The sequence below is a fragment of the Canis lupus genome, chromosome 9 (assembly GCF_011100685.1).
Source record: "Canis lupus familiaris isolate Mischka breed German Shepherd chromosome 9, alternate assembly UU_Cfam_GSD_1.0, whole genome shotgun sequence".
Taxonomy (NCBI): domain Eukaryota; kingdom Metazoa; phylum Chordata; class Mammalia; order Carnivora; family Canidae; genus Canis; species Canis lupus.
The window spans coordinates 48570570-48588385 of record NC_049230.1 but is presented as its reverse complement, the minus strand read 5'-3'; the positions used below and the strand labels follow the sequence as shown (position 1 = coordinate 48588385).

At 55.6% G+C, this 17816-nt stretch overlaps 1 protein-coding gene across 1 annotated transcript; it reads right to left on the bottom strand.

Moving 5' to 3' along the window:
• Positions 1-8911: 8911 nt before the first annotated feature.
• SAPCD2 (suppressor APC domain containing 2) lies at positions 8912-16930 on the bottom strand. The gene is made up of 6 exons (XM_038546049.1): positions 16321-16930; positions 13910-14022; positions 13202-13348; positions 12774-12881; positions 12526-12648; positions 8912-12452 (listed from the first exon to the last, which is right to left on the bottom strand). Exons 1-6 carry the CDS (start codon positions 16928-16930, stop codon positions 12324-12326), a joined length of 1230 nt encoding a protein of 409 aa, XP_038401977.1. The 3' UTR covers positions 8912-12323.
• Between the last annotated feature and the right edge of the window lie 886 nt (positions 16931-17816).

Sequence of the window (17816 nt, the reverse complement as noted above, 5' to 3'; positions counted from 1 at the left end):
GGTGTGGCCAGCACAGGGCTCCAGGCCCGGTTCCGCCAGCACCCCTCCCCCTCCTTCTAGGCCTTTCTTCCTTGGGCAAAGTTCAGAGGAGGGAGAGGCCTACAGATGAGCTTGAAAAGAAAGAGACAAACAAATGAACGTGGCCCACAGGGAGCCCAGTGTGAGAGAGGGCAGAGGGCTGCCTGCAGGCCCGCCTACCCGTGTGGCTCCCGCCCCCATGCCACATCCCACTAAGCCCAAGCAGGGCCTCCCAGATGTTCTGGTTGGTCCTTGGACAGGACCAGCCACCAGAGGATGGGGCCAGGGTAGCGGAGGCCTGGACGCGGAGGCCTGGACGCGTGGCCCAGGGCCCAGATTAGTGCCAGAAGAGAGGGAAGGCAGGGAACAGGGAACAGCCAGGGCAAAGCCTGGGAGTGCCTTCTCTCAGAGACAGAAGGGGTAGTAACATCCTTCCTTGGTGCAGAGACACCCTTCTTTCCAGGAGTGGAAGGTGAGGGGGGAAGGGAGGCACACGAGAGGAGAGTTTCTGTGTAGAAGGATCCTCCAGGAACCCGGGGGGTGACTGGGGTTAGGAGGCCTCCAGATGTGTGGCACATGGCTTGGCCCTGGATCCTGGCAGAGGAACCACTTGCAGGGAGGTGCGGGAAGGGGGGTCCTCAGTGTCTCCTCCCCCACAGGAGCCAGACCACCCGGGTGGGGGGCATTCGCTGGGAAATGGGCTAAGTCTGCCTCACTCTCCTCAATGGGAGCCACATCATCTTGCGCCTGAAACATCTTAATCCGTAAAGGCCTTCATTCTGTTGACCTTAAAAATAAGACAGCCTAGGGGATCCCTGGATGGTCAGCGGTTTAGCGCCTGCCTTTGGCCAGGGCATGATCCTGGAGATCCAGGATCGAGTCCCACATCAGGCTCCCTCCGTGGAGCCTGCTCCTATCCTCTGCCTGTGTCTCTGCCTCTCTCTCTTTCTCTCTCTCTCTCTCTCTCTCTCTCTGTGTCTCTCATGAATAAATAAATAAAATCTTAAAAAAAAAAAAAAAAAAGACAGCCTAGGGAGCCTGAGCCACTCAATGGTTGAGCATCTGCCTTCAGCTCAGGGTGTGATCCTGGGGCCCTGGGATCGATTTCCGTATCGGGCTCCCCACAGGGAGCCTGCTTCTCCCTCTACCTGTGTCTCTGCCTCTCTCTGTGTATCTCTCATGAATAAATAAATACAATCTTAAAAAAAAAAAGGATTTTGCCAGCAAAAATTGGTTTATTGGGAATAATGGAGAATGGTCCATAGGCATCTGCATGCCCTGGCAAAACCACAGGCACATCCAACAAAGGAGAGGAATGCTATTTTATGGAGAAGAAGGAAGTGGGAGGGGTGTCCTGAACCCAGGCCCACTGGGTGAATTGTAGGGGGTGGCATCTCTTGCAGGAGAGACAGTGTGCATGTCTCCCTGCTGGGGCCTGGGACTGATGCTTCTTCCCCTTCTGGCATTCAGAGTCCACTTTCATGAGGTTTCCCTTCACCAAAGTTCACCGCTTCCCGTTCCCTTTCTTTGTGTGCTCGTTCAGCTGTTCAACAAACACCTGCTGAGCGCCTCCTGTGAGCCAGAGGCATACCAGGCTCTGCACATGTACAGAGAGCAACTGGTGCTCCTGAGCTACACGGTGTGGGCACTAGGGAGGCCTGGCCACCACCTGCCCTGAGGAACACACTTGCCAAAGGCTCCCCAGGAGGGGGAGAAGCCTGTGCTGCCTTGTGAGGAGCACACACACACAGATGAGCGGGTGGGGCGCACGCGTACTGCGGAAGCCTGGGGAACAGGAGCATGTGCCTCTGCATGTCAGATGCCCCTTGGTGGTCCCAACCAGGGGGCCTCTCTGTCTTGGATTCTGTGTTTGGGACTCCCTCATTCTTTTATAGGGTTTCCCACCTGTCAACGTTATTCCTTTTTTTTTTTTTTTAAGATTTTATTTATATATTCATGAGACACAGAGAGAGAGGCAGAGACCCAGGCAGAGGGAGAAGCAGGCTCCATGCAGGGAGCCCAATGCAGGACTCGATCCCAGGACCCCGGGGTGATGTCCTGAGCTGAAGGCAGACGCTCAACTGCTGAGCCACCCAGGCATTCCAGTCAGTGTTATTCCTAAACAATGTGCCCTGCTGGTCCTCCTGGGCTTCACCCAACACACTGTTCTGTCACTTGCTTCTTTCGCACTTTCTGAGATTCATCCGTGTCGACAGCTCATGCTGTGGTCCTTCATTCCAGGCTGCCGCCTTAGGCATTAGTGCACTTGCAAGCATGACTTGGGAGGAGGTCCTAGGAACTAGCTGGTGGCTGCGTGCATGAGTGTGTTCAGCTCACTAGCAAATCCTATATAGCCTTTGGAATGATGGTGCCATCTGCCCCATCTCTGGTGATGGTTTATCTTTACCTACACTCTGGACGTGAACGCTCTGGCAGTGAAGTCATGGAGGCTCTGAATTAGTCCGAACACGTAGTCCACCATGAGGTCATCAGATGTTCTCCAGAGTCGCACACTAAAGTTTTATTGTTCTGCTTGTGGTGAGCCTTTGATCTACCCGGAAGTGGTTTGCGTGTAGGATATGAGGGAAGGGCTCTGGTTCCCGTGTCCCTGTGCAGAGAACCTGGGGCCCAGGCCTTGCATCGCACGGGCTGGCCTTCCTGCCCTGATGTATGTGGAGGGCCTGGGCCATGCCCCCTCCACCTGCCGCATGTCTCCATCGCCAGGAGGAAAGTCTGCTCTTCCCACTCCTATTCCTGGAGCCTGGGATCTTCCACAGACATTTTCAGAACTGGCTCACCATGTTCCTTGACAAACCCTATTGGGGTGACAACTGCAACCACACTGGATCTGCACACCAGGTGAGGTGTGCGCCTTAGTAAAGAGCAACCTTGCTCACATGGGGTCGTGGCCCAGAGTGGGGAGCAGTACCCCCAGGAGGAAGCCCCATCACAGAGCCCACAGCCTCTCAACGGGGCCCTACCAGGGAGGGATGCCCTCTGCCCCTCCTGGAAGAAATCGTCCCCCGCACTTCACCCAAGTCTACCACTGGGGCTCCTGCCGACCTTCAGCCAACCTGGGTGCGGGGACCAATTGCACTTCCTCCTCCTTCCCCGTAAATTAGGACTCCTCTCCTTCCTTTGCTGGACATGCCTGCGGTACCCGCCCCCCGCCGCCCCCCCCCCCCCCCCCCCGCCAAGCCCTGAGCCTGCTAACTCACCGAGGAACCAAGGCTGAGGGGTGTTGTTGGGATGGGATCAGACTGTACTTAGGCTGTGAAGTCCCTCTCTGATCTGGATATCAAGGTTGTATTGGCATCATAACATTTTCCTTGGGAAAAATTTACATACCATTTGGACTACGTCTTCCATGACCAATGTGTAGAACTTGCCTGTAAAACTCAGGCCTGATATGATTAGCATCTCCAGCTGTGATGGGGGGGGGGGTTCACTGATTTTCCTTTATTGTTCTGACAGTCTCCATGTGTATGTATATCCATCTCGAATAGAAGATGAAGAATCATACGTGGAGGTTCAGTGCCTCCAATGCAGGCATCCCACACACCCACACAGTGCAGTAGCAACGCCAACACCCGGACCCTGGTGCCATCACAGATGCTCGCTTGGACTTTACTGGTTCTGTATGCGCTAACTTCTCTGTGTGTGCGCGTGTGCGGCTCTCTTCACATGCGCAGCCACACTTAACAACCTTAACCAAGAGACCCAACTAAACCATCAGATACCCTCACATGACCCCTTTCCAGCCACATCCACCTCTGATTATGTTTTGTTACAAGTGCTTCTGCATCGTGTTTCTGAAACTCTGAGATTGGCTTTTACCACTCAGCAGGTTCCCTGAGGTTCACCCACATGGGTGAGTGTATCAGTAGCTCCTTCCTTTCATTGCTGAATTGTATCCAAGGGTGTGGATGGACCATAGTTTGTGCAACCAGTCTCCCAAAGGCATCTGGGTAGTTTCTAGTTTGGGGCTATTACCAATACAGCTGCTATAAACATCTATGTGCATGTTCCTGCATGAAAGTGTCTTTATGTATCTGGGAAAATGCCCAAGAATGGTTGCTTCATACAGGCTCTGTGTGTATATGGAGGGAGAGGGAAAGATGCATTTTGAAGAACTGGCAAGTCTGAAGTCTGCAGGTCAGATCAGCAGGTTGGAGGCTCAGTGGGGTGGAGGTGGAGATTCCATGTTGTAGTCTTGAGTCCAAATGGCATCTGTGGGCACAAACCCTTCCTCTTTGAGGGGCTTTACTCTTTTAAGGCCTTAAACTGATTGGATGTGGCCCACCCACATTCTGGAGGGTGATCTGCTTGACGCAGAGTCTACTGATGTTAACGTTCATCACATCGAATGCTTACCTTCCCAACAACATCCAGATAGGGGTTTGACCAAATGTCTGGGCACCCAGCCAGGGTGACACACAAAATAACTAGTCATCACATGTGGTAAGTTAACTTTAGTTAGTTTTTCTTTTTTTTAAGGTTTTATTTATTCATGAGAGACACACAGAGAGAGGCAGAGACACAGGCAGAGGGAGAAGCAGGCTCCCTGCAGGGAGCCTGATGCAGGACTTGATCCCAGGACCCCGCGATCACACCCTGAGCCAAAGGCAGACGCCCAACCGCTGAGCCATCCAAGAGTCCCAGTTAACTTTTCCAGGGTGGCTGTGTCTTTTGACATTCCCACCAATATTCAAGCAATTCAGTTTCTCTGCATGCTCGCCAGCACATGGTGTCACTGTGGGGTTTTATTTCATCTGCTCTGCTTGGGGGGCAATGTTTTACTGTATACTACCCCTTTTTAAAAAAATACTTTAGAAATTTACTTAGAGAGTGAAAGAGAGAGATTGCTCGAGTGCACAGAGGGAGGGGGAGAAGCAGTAGCTTCCCTGAACAGGGAGCTGATGTGGGACTCGATCCCAGGACCTTGGGATCACAACTTGAGCCGAAGGCAGACGCTTAGCTGACTGAGACACACAGGTGCCCCAAATCTCTTTACTTTTATATTAATACAACTACTCAAGCTTTTCTTTCTTTTTTGTTTTGTCTTGTGTTTGAAACCAATATTTAGATCTCTCTCTTGAAACAGCTATCCGAATTTCTAAAACTCCAATCTGACAATTAAACTAGAATTAATATTACTCTTCACAGATGACATGATCCTCTTTGTAGAAGACCCAAAAGACTCTACCCTAAAATTGCTAGAACTCACACACAAATTCACAAAGTGGCAGGATACAAAATCAATGCACAGAAATCAGTGGCATTTCTATACACTAACAATGAGACAGAAGAAAGAGAAATTAAGGAATCGACCCCATTTACAATTGCACCCAAAGCCATAAAAGACCTAGGACTAAACTTAACCAAAGAGGCAAAGGATCTATACTCAGAAAACTACAGAACACACATGAGAGAACTAGAGGAAAACACAAAGAAATGGAAAAACATTTCATGCTCATGGATTGGAAGAACAAATATTGTTAAGATGTCTATGCTTCCCAGGGAAATCTACATATTCAGTGTAATCCCTATCAAAATACCATCATCTTGGGCAGCCCGGGTGGCTCAGTGCTTTAGCGCCATCTTCAGCTCAGGGCGTGATCCTGGAGACCTGGGATCGAGTCCCACGTCAGGCTCCCTGCACGGAGCTTGCTTCTCCCTCTACCTGTATCTCTGCCTCTCTCTCTCTGTGTGTGTTTCTAATGAATAAATAAATAAAAAATCTTAAAAAAAAATACCATCATCTTGTTTCACAGAGTTGGAGCAAATGATCCTAAAATTTGTATGGAACCAGAAAAGACCCCAAATAGCCACAGGAATGTTGAAAATGAAAACCAATGCCAGGAGCATCACAATTCCGGACTTCAAGCTGTATTACAAAGCTGTCATCATAAGGACAGTATGGTCCTGGCACAAAAACAGACACACTGTTCAATGGACCAGAAGAGAAACCCAGAAATGGATCCTCAACTCTATGGTCAACTCATCTTCAACAAAGCAGGCAAGAATATCCAATGGAGGGCAGCCCGGGTGGCTTGGTGGTTTAACGCCGCCTTCAGCCCAGGGTGTGATCCTGGAGACCTGGGATAAAGTCCCATGTCAGGTTCCCTGCATGGAGCCTACTTCTCCCTCTGCCTGTGTCTTCACCTCTCTCTCTGTATCTTTCATGAATAAATAAATAAAATCTTTAAAAAAAAAAGAATATCCAATGGAAAATAGTCTCTTCAATAAATGGTGCTGGAAAAACTGGACAGCCACATACAGAAGAATGAAACTGGTCCATTCTCTTACACCATATGCAAAAGTAGACTCAAAACAGATGAAAAGATCTAAATGTGAGACAGGGATCCATCAAAATCCTAGAGGAGAACATAGGCAGCAACCTCTGTGACCTCGGCCACAGCAACTTCTTGTTAGACACATTCCTAAAGGCAAGGGAAACAAAGGCAAAAATGAACTGTTGGGACTTCATCAAGATGAAAAGTTTCTGCACAGCAAAGGAAACAGTCGACAAAACCAAAAGACAACCTACAGAATGGGAGAAGATATTTGCAAATGACACATCAGATAAAGGGCCAGTATCCAAGATCTATAAAGAACTTATCAAACTCAACACCCAAAGAACAGATCATCCAATCATGAAACGGGCAGATGACATGAACAGACGTTTTACCAAAGAAGACCTACAGGTGATCAACAGACACGTAAAAAAAAATGCTGCATATCACTCATCATCAGGGAAATATGAATCAAAACCACAATGAAATACCACCTCACACCAGTGACAATGGCAAATATTAAAAGACAGGAAACAACAAATGTTAGAGAGTAAGTGGAGAAGGGAGAACCCTCTTGCACTGTTGGTGGAAATGCAAACTGGTGCAGCCACTCTGGAAAACTGTGTGGACTGTCCTCAAGAAGTTGAAATTAGAGCTGCCCTATGACCCAGAGATTGCACTACTAGATATTTACCCCAAAGATACAGATGTAGTGAAACCTGCACCCCAATGTTCACAGCAGCAGTGTCCACAATAGCCAAACTATAGAAAGAGCCCAGATGTCTGTTGACAGTTGAGTGGATACAGAAGACGTGGCCTATATACACAATGGAATATTACTCAGCCTTCAGAAGGAATGAAATCTTGCCATCTGCAACAACATGGATGGAGCTGGAGGGTATTATGCTGAGTGAAGTAAGTCAGAGAAAGACTTTCATCATGATTTCTTTTTTTAAAAAAGAATCTTATTTATTTATTCGTGAGAGAGAGAGAGAGAGGCAGAGACACAGGCAGAGGGAGAAGCAGGCTCCATGCAGAGATCCTGATGTGGGACTCGATCCCGGGTCTCCAGGATCACACCCCAGGCTTCAGGCGGCGCTAACCCACTGCGCCACCAGGGCTGCCCTTTCATCATGACTTCACTCACGTGTGGAATTTAGGAAACAAAACAGAGGATCGTAGGGGAAGAGAAGGAAAAATAAACAAGATGAAATCAGAGAGGGAGACAAACCACAAGAGACTCTTCACCATAGGAAACAAACTGAGGGGAAGGGAGTAGGGGGATGGGGTAACTGGGGGATGTGCATGAAGGAGGGCACGTGATGTCATGAGGACAGGGGTATTTTATCCAACTGAGGAATCACTGACTTCTACCTCTGAAACCAATAATACACTATATGTTAATTAATCAAATTTAAATTAAAAAAATAGAGTTGAGGGCAGCCCCAGTGGCACAGCGGTTTAGCGCCGCCTGCAGCCTGGGGTGTGATCCCGGAGACCTGGGATCGAGTCCCACATCGGGCTCCCTGCATGGAGCCTGCTTCTCCCTCTGCCTGTGTCTCTGCCTCTCTCTCTCTGTGTCTCTCATGAATAAATAAATAAAATCTTAAAAAAAAAAAAAAAGAGTTGAGTCTACTTGCATATATCGTGATTACCAATGTATCTTCATCACCTAATTGTGTTCTCTCTTCTTAAGATTGCACTTTTCCTCTTTCTCACCCCATTCCCCTGCACCTCCATTCTTGGGAAGGTGCACATCGGATAGCCACCGTGTGTTATTTTAACACACATACTTCATAAAATCTACAGTGAAGATCGTTTCCCTCCTTGTGAACAATTCACGCACGGCGGAGGGCCCCAGCTGCGGCCTTCCCTTCCGCATGCCATTTGGACACAATCTCACTTCCATCCTGTGCCCCTCCTCCCCTTAGCACCATTGCTATTATTACTACTATTGTATACAGTCCATGTTTACTTAGATTTAATGATGCATTCTGGTTGACTAAAATACGCCCACAGATTATTTGATTCTCTTTCTTCGGAAAGGTGGTGCCCGAGTCCCCTCCCACACCCCTGAGAAAGGATTGGTCTGAGTTAAGACAGAGGTGAGGTGACGCGGTGACTCTGGAGCCTCAGGCAGGTGCCCCTCCCCCATGGGCTCTAGGGGAAGCTGAGAAGCCAGGCTTGGAAGCGGCCCTGGAGAGATGGCCCCAGACAGCCCGCAGGGCCAGCACCTTGGCTCCTGAGCCTCGCCCTCAGAAACAGAGAGAAGACACCTGCAGCTCTGCACCACTGAGCTCTGCTGGGGGGGGGGGGGGGGCGGGGGCGGCTAATGCATCCTCATTCGGGGCTCCTTCTCCACTGCTGCCTTTTTTCTCAAGTCCTTGCTCTGGGGGACACCTGGGTGGCTCTGAGGTTGAACATCTGCCTTCGGTTCAGGGTGTGATCCCGGGATCAAGACCCACATGGGGCTGCTCCTCCCTCTGCCTGTGTCTCTGCCTCTCTCCATGAATAAATAAAACCGTTAAAAGAAAAAAAAGGTCCTGGCTCTGGAATATTCTTTAGTTAAGTCCTGTGGTTGGTAAAATCTCTCTCTCTTTTTTTTTTTTTTTTGAAAATTTTTATTTTTGAAATGTTTTTATGTTGTGTTCACTCTATGAAAGGTTGCTCTGGGTCCGGCCTTATGGGTGGTTCTCCTATGGTCTCGGGAGAGGGAATGTGCATTTCTTCCTCTCAGGCCTGGCTGGCATTTGTTGTGATTTCCGGATTGGAGAACTGAGATTTCTAGACAATTCTGAAAAACTGGAAGCCTGCTTATCTTCCTATGTTGCCCCTCCTTCCTCATCCTCTTCTAGGAAATGCAACCAGAGGAGTGACCCTCGCCTGTCATTCACACTTCCCATCAGACTCTGGGCTCTGCCCTGGATCACTTCCTACACTCTTCTGGTTCACCAACTCCAGCTGAAAACTTTCATCAGTTTAGTCCATTTTAGGTTTAATTTCTTTCTTTTTTTTTTTTTTTTTTAAGATTTTATTTATTCATGAGAGACAGAGAGAGGCAGAAACACAGACAGAGGGAGAATCAGGCTCCCTGCGAGGAGCCCAATGTGGGACTCAATCCTGGGACCCCGGGGTTACCACCTGAGCCGAAGGCAGATGCTCAACTGCTGAGCTACCTAGGCATCCCTGAGGTTTAATTTTAATTTATATTTTATTTCTGTAAGTTGTTTGATCTTTCATGCTTTATTGCTCATCTTTATAAACTAAAAGATTATTTCATGGGATGAGCTATATAAAGACTGTGCCGTGTTTATATTTTCAAGAATCTCTTTTATATAAAAGCCATATATTCTCTGATAATTCCAATATCTGAAATATTTGCAGGATCTGTTGTCTCTGCTGGCTCTCGTGGCAAGTGCACTCCTGGTTGTTTGTGAAAATGTTTTTTTAAATTTGGAGATGCCTAATTTCTTTGGGACTTGGCCTCCATGAAATTTTGGGCAGTAATTCTCAATCAGGGACAATGTTTCTACCACCACCACCCCTCGAGACATTTGGCAACATCCTGAGACATTAGTTGTCAGAACTAGATGTGTGGATACAAGCCAGAGATGTCGTCACTATCGTCACAGTCACACAGCACAGAAGACAACCTCCCATCCCCCCACCCACGACTCAGCCTCGAATGTCACTAGTGCTTCGCAGAGGAGGCAGTCTGCCTTCCAGCTGCACTTGCCAACTTGGGACCACTTAAATCCTTCCCCTGAGGTCTCTAGGGCCCACAGGGAGCCTGTCTTCAGACTGCAAACAGAGAGGGTATGTTTTCTCACCCTGGGTGGGACACTGAGGCCACAAGGGATTTGTACTCCCAGCTTGCCTTCTGCGTGGCCAGCTTCTCTCACATGTTCCTCGCAACTGAAGGGCGACTATCTCTGGCAGGTCTGGTGAGACAGCTAGGCAGTCGTGTGAAGTCAGCAGAAGGAATGTGGACGCCCGGCAGCCTCTTCAGGTCCCTTCGCTCCCTAGCGGAGGGCTGGGCAGCAGCCGGTGGAGCAGGGAAGCGATGTTCCAGGGAACACCACTTGCAAAGAGCAGAGGTGGGAGGCTGGCTGTCTAGCTGCAACCCAGCTACTGGCAGGATTGGGAAGGGCTCTGGATGCGGAGCCTGGGGGCTGCCCTGAGCCACAGGGTCATGGGAGGATACAGAGGACAAGTAGTTTCCACTTTTTGGAATGTCATGGGAGAACCTGTGAGCAGAAAATCCTAGTGAGATGCTGGTGTGGAGGCAGTAGTGGTGGGACCGAACGGGGAAGAGCAGATCCAAGAACAGGTGGCTTTGGGGAGGTCGCAGTGGGCAGGGCCCAGACTGTCATGGGGGAGGATTTCTCCTGGGCTGGCCACTGCCCTGCACGTCCCAGCGGGTGCTGGGAACCTCATCTTCCCTTCAGGACCCCATTCCCCTCTGGGTGCCTGTCTCGCAGAGCCTGTGTGGGTCCAGGTCAGGGGTTCTCGGGCCCCCAAAAGAACCCACCCCATCCTCTAAGGAGGGCAGCTTGCATGCGGGGCAGATGTGGGCCCGAACCAGGACACCCCCTCCCTCCCTGTAAGCCCTGGAGCACAATGTGGGGAGCTCAGAGCTGGGGTTGGCAGGGCATGGCCAGCACCCCAGACCCAGGATCTCTCCAAGGCTCTGGGAGTCCATGTGCCTAAACCTTCTGGGTTTACGACGTCTCTCCCTATATACTCAAGCCTCACGCCTGGGGCCCCTACCACATGACCCAAAGGTGATGTCACATCCTCGGTGTAGGAGGCAAGCTCCTGCGGAGATGCTGGCACAGGTCATGCTCCCCCTCCTTCCTGGGGTGGAGGTTCCCCTCAGAGGCTGGTGTAGGGCTGGAGAGTCATCCCTGATGAGGCCCCTGTCTCTGATCTCTCCCTGAACCCCATGGTCTTCCTTTCCTATGGCTGAGCCCACCTGAATCTGGGGTCAGGGAGGGTAAGGCAGGCCCTCTATCTCGGGAAACTTGGGTCATGTGGGGTAGGCCCTGGTGGGGGCACTTGCCTATAAGGAACCTTGGGGCACACCTGGGGGGCCCATTCTCTCGCACAGCCATGCCCACATCTCTCTTCCCAGGGAATGGGCACATCCCAGCAACCCTGGTGACCATAGCCTGGCCTGGCCAGGATGCCCGGTGGCCTGAGGCCCTGGGGTGGGTCACAGGTTGCTCCATGGGCTCAGTTTTGCAAAGGGGGTGGATGACAGCCAACCCAAGTTGTTTTAAGGTCCGGGATCCTGAGAGGAGGGGCAAGCAGGCCAGCCTTGGCCCAGGCATGACCTCTGACACAAGCAGACCTCCTCCTAGAAACCACCCTTTACCGTTTTCATCTGCTTCTAGGAGAAAGACAGCCACTAGACCTGAGGGAGGGAAGATGCCCTGGGGCTCCTGGGCCCCATCACCTGCTGGGCCCCCAGGCCTGCCAGCCCTGGTCAGGGCACCTGACCACAGACCTCACAGAGGCATCTGCTGGGCAGCTTTGGGTCTGCGAGCGCGAGGCACCCTCTGCTGGCTGTGGTCAGAAGTGCAGCCCAGTGGGACCAGTACCTCTTACTGGAGACCCCAGGTCAGAAAGGAAAGGCCAGCTGTATGTACACACGGGAGGGGGCCTGCCCAGAGCTGCCCAAGATCAGGGTAAACGTGAGGAGGATCCCTCAGTGTCCACTGGCAGTGGTAGTAGCAGCTTAGGGCCACGTTAGCACTAGGAAGCCCCACCCCAGTTTAGCACCCCCGGGCTACAACCTGGTCTGTGTCTGGGGCCATGGGACATATTGGGGCACAGCCCACATGCAGGCTCCACCTGGGGCTGAGGGGCTGGGGGAGCCCAGATTGGAAGAGAAGAAGAAATCTGGGTCCTGGCCAGTCAGGTGGTCTTCAGCCTGAGGTACCCACCCGGGCTGCCTGCCAGGCCAGGCACTGAGAGCTCCGTGTCCATGCCCATGGCCATGGCCAACTAGATGAAGGTGGAGTCCAGGGGCCCGGCATCCTGCTGGCTGAGGGCGCGTGCCTCGAACAGCTGCTTGATGAGGGAAGATTTCTCCTGCTCCAGTTGCGTGATACGCTCACTCTTGCTGGTCACCTCCTGGGCCGGCAGGAGGTCAGTCAGGGCTCACCAGGCCTCCAGCCCCCACCCCAGACCCCTCCTTGCCCCTTACCTGGGTGAGGAGACGGTTCTGTTCTTTCAGCATGAGGATGGTCTGCTGCTGCCAGCCTGTGGTGGAGGGTGAGGCAGGGCCTGGGGCTGGACACGGGGGCCCCGAGGACAATGAGGGCAGAGCCTATGGGAGGGCATGGTCAGACAGGCCAGGCATTCCCTGGTACAGCCTCCAGGAAAAGGGTGAGGGGTGGCACCAAGCCAGGTGTGGGCCCTAGGTGGGTACTGGGTGGTCTGAGGGGCACTCACCCTGCTGGCACAGGCTGCAGTCAGCAGCTCCCCCAGGCACCGGGCCACCTCCTGTACCTTGGGCAGCAGCCGGCCCAGTGGGAGGGGGCTCCCCTCAGCCCCAAAGTCCTGGGAGGAAAGCAGGAAAGGGGAAAGTCAGAGAGCAGGACCAGCCCAAGATCAGCCACCGTGCCTTGAGGGTGGCCCCCCCCAGAATTACTGCTGAGAACAGAGAGGTAGCCCACGGGTGTTGCTGGTGGGGACATCTGCTCCAGGGCATCTTGTGTCCTAGGGGAACATCACACTGTGTGTGGGGGGCCCAGCACCCTGGGTGGAAGGACAGTCAATGTGCCCTGGAGTAGAGCAGTGCTGCACCTGCCTGGGAGTGCCTGGGGTTAGGTGGATGGTCACTGTCTGGGGACAGCCTAGCCCTGGGTGGCATCACTCACAGCGCTGGCCCTGCTCTGGCCCAGGCGGCGCTGGCGCTCCTGTACACGCTGCAGCTGCTGCTGGTACCAGTCTCGACCCCGCGCCATCATCTCCAGACCTTGTAGCAGCACCTCCTTCTCCTGTTCCAGCTCCTGCATCTGCTTTAGCTGCCACATGGGGGGATGCACATGTGTGAGTAAGTGCGCAGACAGCGCAAACCTGCGTGGGCCTATGCATGTGCGTGATGAACCACAGCCCCACAAGTCAGAGCTGTGCCCACGGACCAACCCATGCCAGCACCAACCTGCCAGCACAGGTGCAGCACCTGGACCCGTGTGGGCCCTCTGTGAGTCTGTGTTGCAACCCACAGCCCCATTTCTCCTGCTGGGTGGGGGAGGCTTCCCTCCCATGGCCCCTCCACATGGGCTCCCCCTGGGAACACAGGCAACACTCCCGACCTCAGCAGCTCCTTTAGGGCAGGCGGTGCGCACGCAGCTGCTGAGCTGCGCAAACCTAACAAAGGGGACTCTCTGAAGCCGGTGGGTGCAGGGGCAGCTCTGGGGAGGGACCGTGCCCACTCCACACCCAGGCTGCCTTCTCCCTAGAGGACTTCCTCATCTGGCCTTGAGTCATCCCTCAAGTGGAGTCAAGCCCACATGGAAAGAGATGTTTATAATTAACTGACATCCCCCGAACCCAGCCTTGGCTGTCTCAGAGCCCTCACTCACCAGGTCACAGTCCACGCCGTTGGTGATGGTATGCCGCCGACGCTCCCCTCGGGCACGAAGGACCCGATGGGCATCACCCACACTGAGCTCCCGGGGCCTGCAGGCTGCTGCACCTGCAGCAGAGGTGAGGACCTGGCTCGTTTGCAGGCCTGTCCCATCACACCCAGGGCAGGGTTGGGTGTCCAGGCCTATGCACCTCTGGGGGTTGTGGGCAACTCCGAGCCTCTGCATGGACCCTACCATTTCAACCCAGCCTGCAGGCCTGGGCGCTGCCTAGGCCTGCACACCCCTTGCCTCTGTGCCTGCCTGGGATCTGGCTCCTCACTCGATCTCCACCAACTCCCTTACCTCTATCTCAGGGAGGGCTGTGTGCCCTCTTAAGTTGCACGTCTGTACACACAACACACATGCCCTAGCACCAGTGCCCTGAGGGCAAGGGCTTTCCCCAGTGTGTGTTGGCACCCGCTGTGTGCCCCAGGGCCCTGGCCTTCCCTGTTTCTCTGTCCTTGTCTCTTGGGGCCTTTAAGGGAGTCAGGAGTTGGTGCAGGTGAGATGGGAGGGCACAGGTGGCCTAGACCTAACTTTCCCAGAAAGGATAAAACAAAGTTGGGCCGACTGTGTCCAGCGCATAACTTACGAGCTTCTACAGTTTAGGCGTCACCTGCAGCTGAGTCTGCTCAGGACTGAAAAGCCAGCAGGGCCAGCTGGCTTCCCTGGGGGTGGGGGCAAATGTGCAGGGCACCACAAGGGCACAGGTGTTGAGGAAACCACCCTCTCCTCCCCTGGACCTAGCCGTGTTCCCCCAGGATATGCCCCTGGCACTGGTCAAGTGGAGTGGGTGGGTGATCCAAGAAGGGGACATGTCCACAGGCTCAGCATCGGGTGGCCATGCAGGCCTCCAGCTGGCCCTGGCAGACGGGCTCCAAGCACAGGCAGAGATCGCGTCCCAACCTGCCCATGCCACATGGCTGCAGAGAAGATACAGCAGAGAGAGGCTGGGGTGGGGGGCGTCAGGGAACAACCCCAGAACACCTGGGCTTGGTTGGGGAGCAGCTCCCCGATTTCTGGATGGCAGTACACTGGATGTTCAGTGGGATGACCAGCAGCTCTCACAGGGCCAAAGAAGGGGGCCCTGGGTCTTGGGGTGGGGGCTCTGTGTGTATGGGGGCTTTCTCCCCGAAGTAGGGGAACCTTGGAGCTCCATATCTGGCACCCATGAACATGCCATGCCTCTTGTCTGGGCCTCTACCTGTAGAGGTGACAGCGAGAGCCTGGCCTGCTCACCCCTGTGTTGAGCCCTCAAAGGGGTGCAGATGACCCAGGGCCACATGGGGCACCAGAACAGAGCAGGGCTGGGCCACAGGCCTGAGGCATCCAAATCCCAAACCCTGGCTGATTTTCCAGGATGTGTAGCCACAGTGATGGCACTGGCCCTGCACCCCCAAGTGCCCCCTGCCTTCCCACACCTCAGGGGCAGAGAGGTTGGGCAGTGAGGAGCAGGGGAGCCCCAGCTTGGGGTGGGCCACCAAATGGCTTCACCCAGGAGGCCAGGAGCCACCGTGGCCCTAAGGGCCAGTCATGGGGCTGGGGAATATGGGCAAGGCTGGGGCAGAGGTCTAGTGAGGCTGGCAGAGTGGTGAAGGCGTAGAAGGGCTGGCAGCTGCCATGGTGGGGCTGTCATGGTGAGGCTGCCGGGAGGCCTGCGCCCAGGGGTGCACGCTCCAGGCTGAAAGGGCTGAGGGGTTTGAACCCAGCACCCAACCAGAATGCAGGTGCTATTCCCAGGGTCAACACTAGAGGGGACCACGGGGCCATTCAGCCATCTCCTGTCAGGGCCACCTGGACCAGAAGCCAAGCAAGGACTCCGCTGGCCATCGTTGGGGGACTGCGTCTGGGTCTCTCCCTGGTGTCAGTCCCGCAGGTTTTGGGGACTGGGCTGAAGAGCCACCCACCGCTTTACTCTTCCTGTTAACCAGGCCAGAGCCTCCTGGGAAACCTCCAACCTGTCCTGGCTCGGCGGTGGAGCGGCGACTAAGGACCCAAAGGGGCAGTGAGGGCCCCTCTCTGGGTGGGGTGCCCTGTCTCCTCGGAACTAGACGGGAACTCCCTGCCTAGTGTCATCAGAGACGCAGCTCGGGGCCTTGGCGTCCCCCGCCATGGGCTCAGGATTGGGGGAGCGGCTTCCTGGTGGAGCTGGGAGTCACCTCGCAGCCCCCGGGCCCCGGCCACGCCTCCGGCCCCTGAGCGGGAAAGGCGACAGGCTCCTTCCCTGTCGGCACCTAGGGCTCTGGGCCCCGCACCCCGCGGTCGGAGAGGCGCCGGCAGCACCTCTGGGGCTCTGGCCTGAGGCGCAGGTCGCGGGGGGCGGCGGGGTCAGCTACCAGGAGGGGCCCGGGCCGCCCCGCACTCACCAGCGTCCGCGCTCGGGCTCCGCTCCAGCGCCGCGCCCTGGGGCCGCTCGGGCTCCGCAGGACCGGGCGCTGCCTCCGCCGGCGCGCACAGCTTCTCCAGGCTGCGGGCCGCGCCTCCGGGGACGGCTGGCGGGGGCCGCGCGCCCGGGGGTAGGGCCTTCCTCTCCAGGACCGTCCGCGGCTCATCAGCCGGAGCGAACACCAGGCGCGGCGGCGGCGGCGGTCCCCCAGGCCGCGCCGGGCAGCCTCCCCGGGCCGGGGCTCGTGCCTGGCCCCGCGGGCCGCCGTCGGCGCTCAGCAGCGAGGTGCGCAGGCCGGCCACGAAGCGCTCGAAGGTTAGGTAGCCGCTGGCCGGGGCCACCTGGCGCAGGCCCTCCAGCACGCCGCGGGGCAACTCGCGCGCGTCGGCGCCCTGCCAGCGGGACTCGATCTCGCGCAGGTGCACGCAGCCGCGCCGCCGGTCATCCAGGATGTCAAAGAGGGTGCGCAGGCTCTGCAGGAAGGCGCGCGGCAGCCCCTCCGTGCCCGGCGTGGGCGTGGGCGCGGGAGCGGGAGCGGGAGCGGGAGCGGGAGCGGGAGCGCCGGGCGGCCCGCGGCCCGGCTCGGCCATTGCGGCTCCGGCCATGGGCGGCCGCCGCCGGGCTCGGTTCCCGGCTCGGTCCGCAGTTCCGTCCCCGCGCAGCCCGACGGCTGGGCCCGGCCGGCGCGCGCAACCCGCGGCGACAATAGCTGCGACTTTTTGAATGGACCCTCCTCGTGATGTCAGCGCTCATTAGCATCCGCGGCGGCTATTGGCCGCGGCTGGCCCTTCGGCTCCCGGATTGGCTGAGAGGCCGCCAGCCCGGTTTGATTTTCCTCCGAGGGCTCCGCCCCGCGCGCTCCCGCCGCAGAGCCCGCCGCGGCCCGGGCTGCACCGAGGCCCGGAGCGGGCGGGGGCGGGGCCGGGAGCTCTGCCTGCCCTCGGTCTCACCGGGAGGGGGACGCAGCCCTGAACGGACCTCTCTCTGCTCCCGCCGCCTCCTGCCGCCCGCCGCCCGCTCTCAGCGGTTCAGCCCTCTCGGAGGGGCGGGGCCTGCCGCCCTACAGAAAACCTGTCCCGGTGGCCTCGTGGGGCAAGGATGGAAGCACACCTCCTCCAGGGATTCAACTTCCCTGTCCGGCTCCCTTGGGCACTCTTCGCCCCCAGTTCGGGGTCCCCTGACCCAGGCACCCTGACTCTTAGGGCCCATTTGCCAGGAGAGTCCCAAGAGGATTGTGGGCTCCAGCCATCTGGGCGCTTCCCCTCACAGAGGCCTCTCTGTCCACGCTGCTGCTAGCTCCTCCCCTTGTCCCTGGGGATAGCTTGGCCTTTCCTGCCTACCTCGAGACAAAGCCACTTTTTCCTGTGTCCCCAGATCCCCATCTGGTTGACCAGCTCTCCTCTGCTCCAGCTCCTTCCCCGGGCTGGACACTTCCTCCAGCTGTGTCCCCAGTGGCCCCTGCTTCATTTCCAGCCA

Bases quoted from the DNA above. Each gene is read 5' to 3' on its own strand.
- SAPCD2 (XM_038546049.1), bottom strand. From the start codon at position 16,930: ATGGCCGAGCCGGGCCGCGGGCCGCCCGGCGCTCCCGCTCCCGCTCCC. The intron at 14,023-16,320 runs GTGAGTGCGGGG...CCTCTGCTGCAG, and splicing joins GAGCCCGAGCGCGGACGCTG to GTGCAGCAGCCTGCAGGCCC. The intron at 12,882-13,201 runs GTGAGTGATGCC...CTTTCCTCCCAG, and splicing joins GCCAGAGCAGGGCCAGCGCT to GACTTTGGGGCTGAGGGGAG.